At 67.4% G+C, this 2340-nt stretch overlaps 1 protein-coding gene across 1 annotated transcript; it reads left to right on the plus strand.

Moving 5' to 3' along the window:
* Positions 1-335: 335 nt before the first annotated feature.
* On the plus strand, positions 336-2334 carry LOC127748637 (fibroblast growth factor receptor 4-like). The gene is made up of 4 exons (XM_052275759.1): positions 336-553; positions 634-1175; positions 1250-1765; positions 1855-2334. Exons 1-4 carry the CDS (start codon positions 384-386, stop codon positions 2082-2084), a joined length of 1458 nt encoding a protein of 485 aa, XP_052131719.1. The 5' UTR covers positions 336-383; the 3' UTR covers positions 2085-2334.
* The last annotated feature ends 6 nt before the right edge of the window (positions 2335-2340 follow it).

A 2340-nucleotide genomic window follows, 5' to 3' on the forward strand; every position in this document is an offset into this window, starting at 1 on the left:
GGGCGAGGGCCGGGCTGTTCATATACACCGCTGCCTTGACCGCTCGGTGCGCTGCTGCTGCTGCTGCCCCCGCCGCTTATAGCACGCGCGTCGCCCATAAACATGGTAAAACACTGCACAGCCAGGCAGGCCCATAGGGCGGGCCCGCCTGATGTGGTTCACGTGGCCAGCACGCGTCTAAACGCTCCGACAAGCCCCTGCCCTTTCAATAGTGTGTGTGCGTGCGTGTGTGAGTGCGCGCGCGCTTGTGTGTGTGCGTGTGTGTGTGTGTGTGCACGTCAGCTCCGCGTCTAGTGCAGCCGCGAGGGCCGCGAGTGTTTGTAATCTTCCCCCGTCTGGCCGGGCAGGCGCGGGCGCGAGTATGAGCAGACCCCACGCCAAGTATGAGCGCTGCTGACGGTCATGTCCTTCACTTTACAGTGCCCGGGGAGCACCTGGAGGTGGAGGTGGACGCGGGCGAGAGGCTGCGGCTTCGCTGCCCCGACGACGTGACCTGGTGGCGCAACGGACAGCCGCTGGCCAACTCGACGAGGGTGCGAGTCGGCAAGCAGTGGTGAGTTGCAGGCGTTGTTTTGATTTGTATGCCCAAATCGCCGTTCTATGTGTCAATGATGACTGTCCGACTGTGTCCAGGATGAAGTGGCGCGCGGTGAAACGGAAGGACGCGGCCGAGTACAGCTGCCTGCCGCGGGGCGCGCGGGGCGCCGCCGGCGAGTGGGCCAACGCCACCCTCATCGTGCTGGGCGCCTCGCAGCGCGAGCGGCTCGCCGCGCCCTCGGCCCTGTCCGCGCACCGCGACGACCTGCTGCAGGACGTGCACGACATGCCCCAGGCCGACGGCCACGAGCCCGAGGACGAGCAGGAGCTGAACGCCGTGCCGACGGCGCCCGCCGCCGCGCCCGTGGCCGCCCCGCAGCACGAGAAGAGCCCCGCGCGCACCATGGCGCGCCGGGAGGGCGAGAAGGCGCTCCTGGCCTGCCCCGTGGCGGGACCCTCCACGTCGACGCCCTTCTGGATCAAAGACGGCGAACCTTTCCCGCTGACGGGCAGGGCCTCGGCGCTTGGCACGGCCCTCAGCATCCTGGCGCTGCGCGTCGAGGACTCTGGCAACTACACCTGCACTGTGGCCAACCGCAGGGGGTCGGACGCGTCCTCGGTGCTGCTCCGCGTGTTCAGTAAGTATCTGACCTGGTAGCCCTCGCCAGCCCCGCCGCCGACGACGACACTAACCCCTGACGTCTCCCCCCAGGTCGCGCGGAGGACATCCCGCTGGTGCTGCAGGCGCCGCACAACGCGTCGGAGCCTGTGGGCGGCACGGCCTCCTTCGTGTGCGAGCCGTCGCCCGACGCTCCTGAGACGGCCCGCGTGCGCTGGGTGCACCTGCCCCCCGGCGAGGACGTGGGCGCCGCGCTCGACGACGCCGTGATGCGCGCGCGCGAGGTGGTGGCGCGCGGCGGCTCCCCGGGCGCCTTCCCCCGCCTGCTGGTGCTCGAGGACCTGACGCCGGAGGACGAGGGCTGGTACGTGTGCGTGGTGCACAACGGCGTGGGCAAGGGCCGCGCCTCGGCCAGCGCCTGGCTGCGCGTGCTGCCGCGCGAGGAGGACCACGGCGACCTCGGGCTGCAGTGCCGCGGCAACGCCACCCAGGGCCAGGCCAGCGACAAGCTGCCGTTCAGCGCGCCCAGGTTCACCAAGCCCGACGCCATGGCAGCCTACGACGCCAAGCCGGCTGGCAACATGGTGCGCCTCAAGTGCCCTGCCTTTGGTGAGTTCTTGCCCCCGCGAGCAGTCTGTGCCGGTGTCTCTGTCGGCGGGACAGCCGTGCTCAGCGACCCCTTCCTTTCTCGGCCGCAGGCAACCCGTGCCCCAACGTGACGTGGACCAAGGACGGCGCGCCCATCCAGCGCTACTGGGGCGCCCCCCGCTATGGCGACTGGTCCATCGTGATGGAGGAGCTGGTGACGCAGGACACGGGCAACTACACCTGCAACGTGTGCAACAGCCTGGGCTGTGTTGACTTCACCACCAAAGTGGACGTGATCGGTGAGTCTCAGTCTAGGCTAGCGCTAAACTCAACCCTTTAACTTGCAGCTCGGTCGGCGACCCGCGGGAAGAATTGACTGTCGCATCCTAACCGATTGCCTTGTTTTTGTCTGTAGAGAGTAGTTTGATACTAACACTATGCGAAAGTGCCGATGACTTAAACACTTTCAGTCCAGAGACGTGCCTCCGGGCCGAGCTCTGCATCCCCTGTGGCCGTAGAGCAGAAAACCCTCCCCCTCCCTTTTCCTCGTCCTTTACCATTCACTCGATGCTCGCATGCCGGCGGGGAATACCACT

The sequence above is a fragment of the Frankliniella occidentalis genome, unplaced genomic scaffold (assembly GCF_000697945.3).
Source record: "Frankliniella occidentalis isolate FOCC.00 unplaced genomic scaffold, Focc_3.1 Scaffold896, whole genome shotgun sequence".
NCBI lineage: Eukaryota > Metazoa > Arthropoda > Insecta > Thysanoptera > Thripidae > Frankliniella > Frankliniella occidentalis.

Excerpts from the sequence above, each read along its gene's own strand:
- LOC127748637 (XM_052275759.1), top strand. The coding sequence starts at position 384 with ATGAGCGCTGCTGACGGTCATGTCCTTCACTTTACAGTGCCCGGGGAG. Across the intron at positions 1,176-1,249 it reads GGTGCTGCTCCGCGTGTTCA|GTCGCGCGGAGGACATCCCG; the intron begins GTAAGTATCTGA and ends GTCTCCCCCCAG. Across the intron at positions 1,766-1,854 it reads CCTCAAGTGCCCTGCCTTTG|GCAACCCGTGCCCCAACGTG; the intron begins GTGAGTTCTTGC and ends TCTCGGCCGCAG.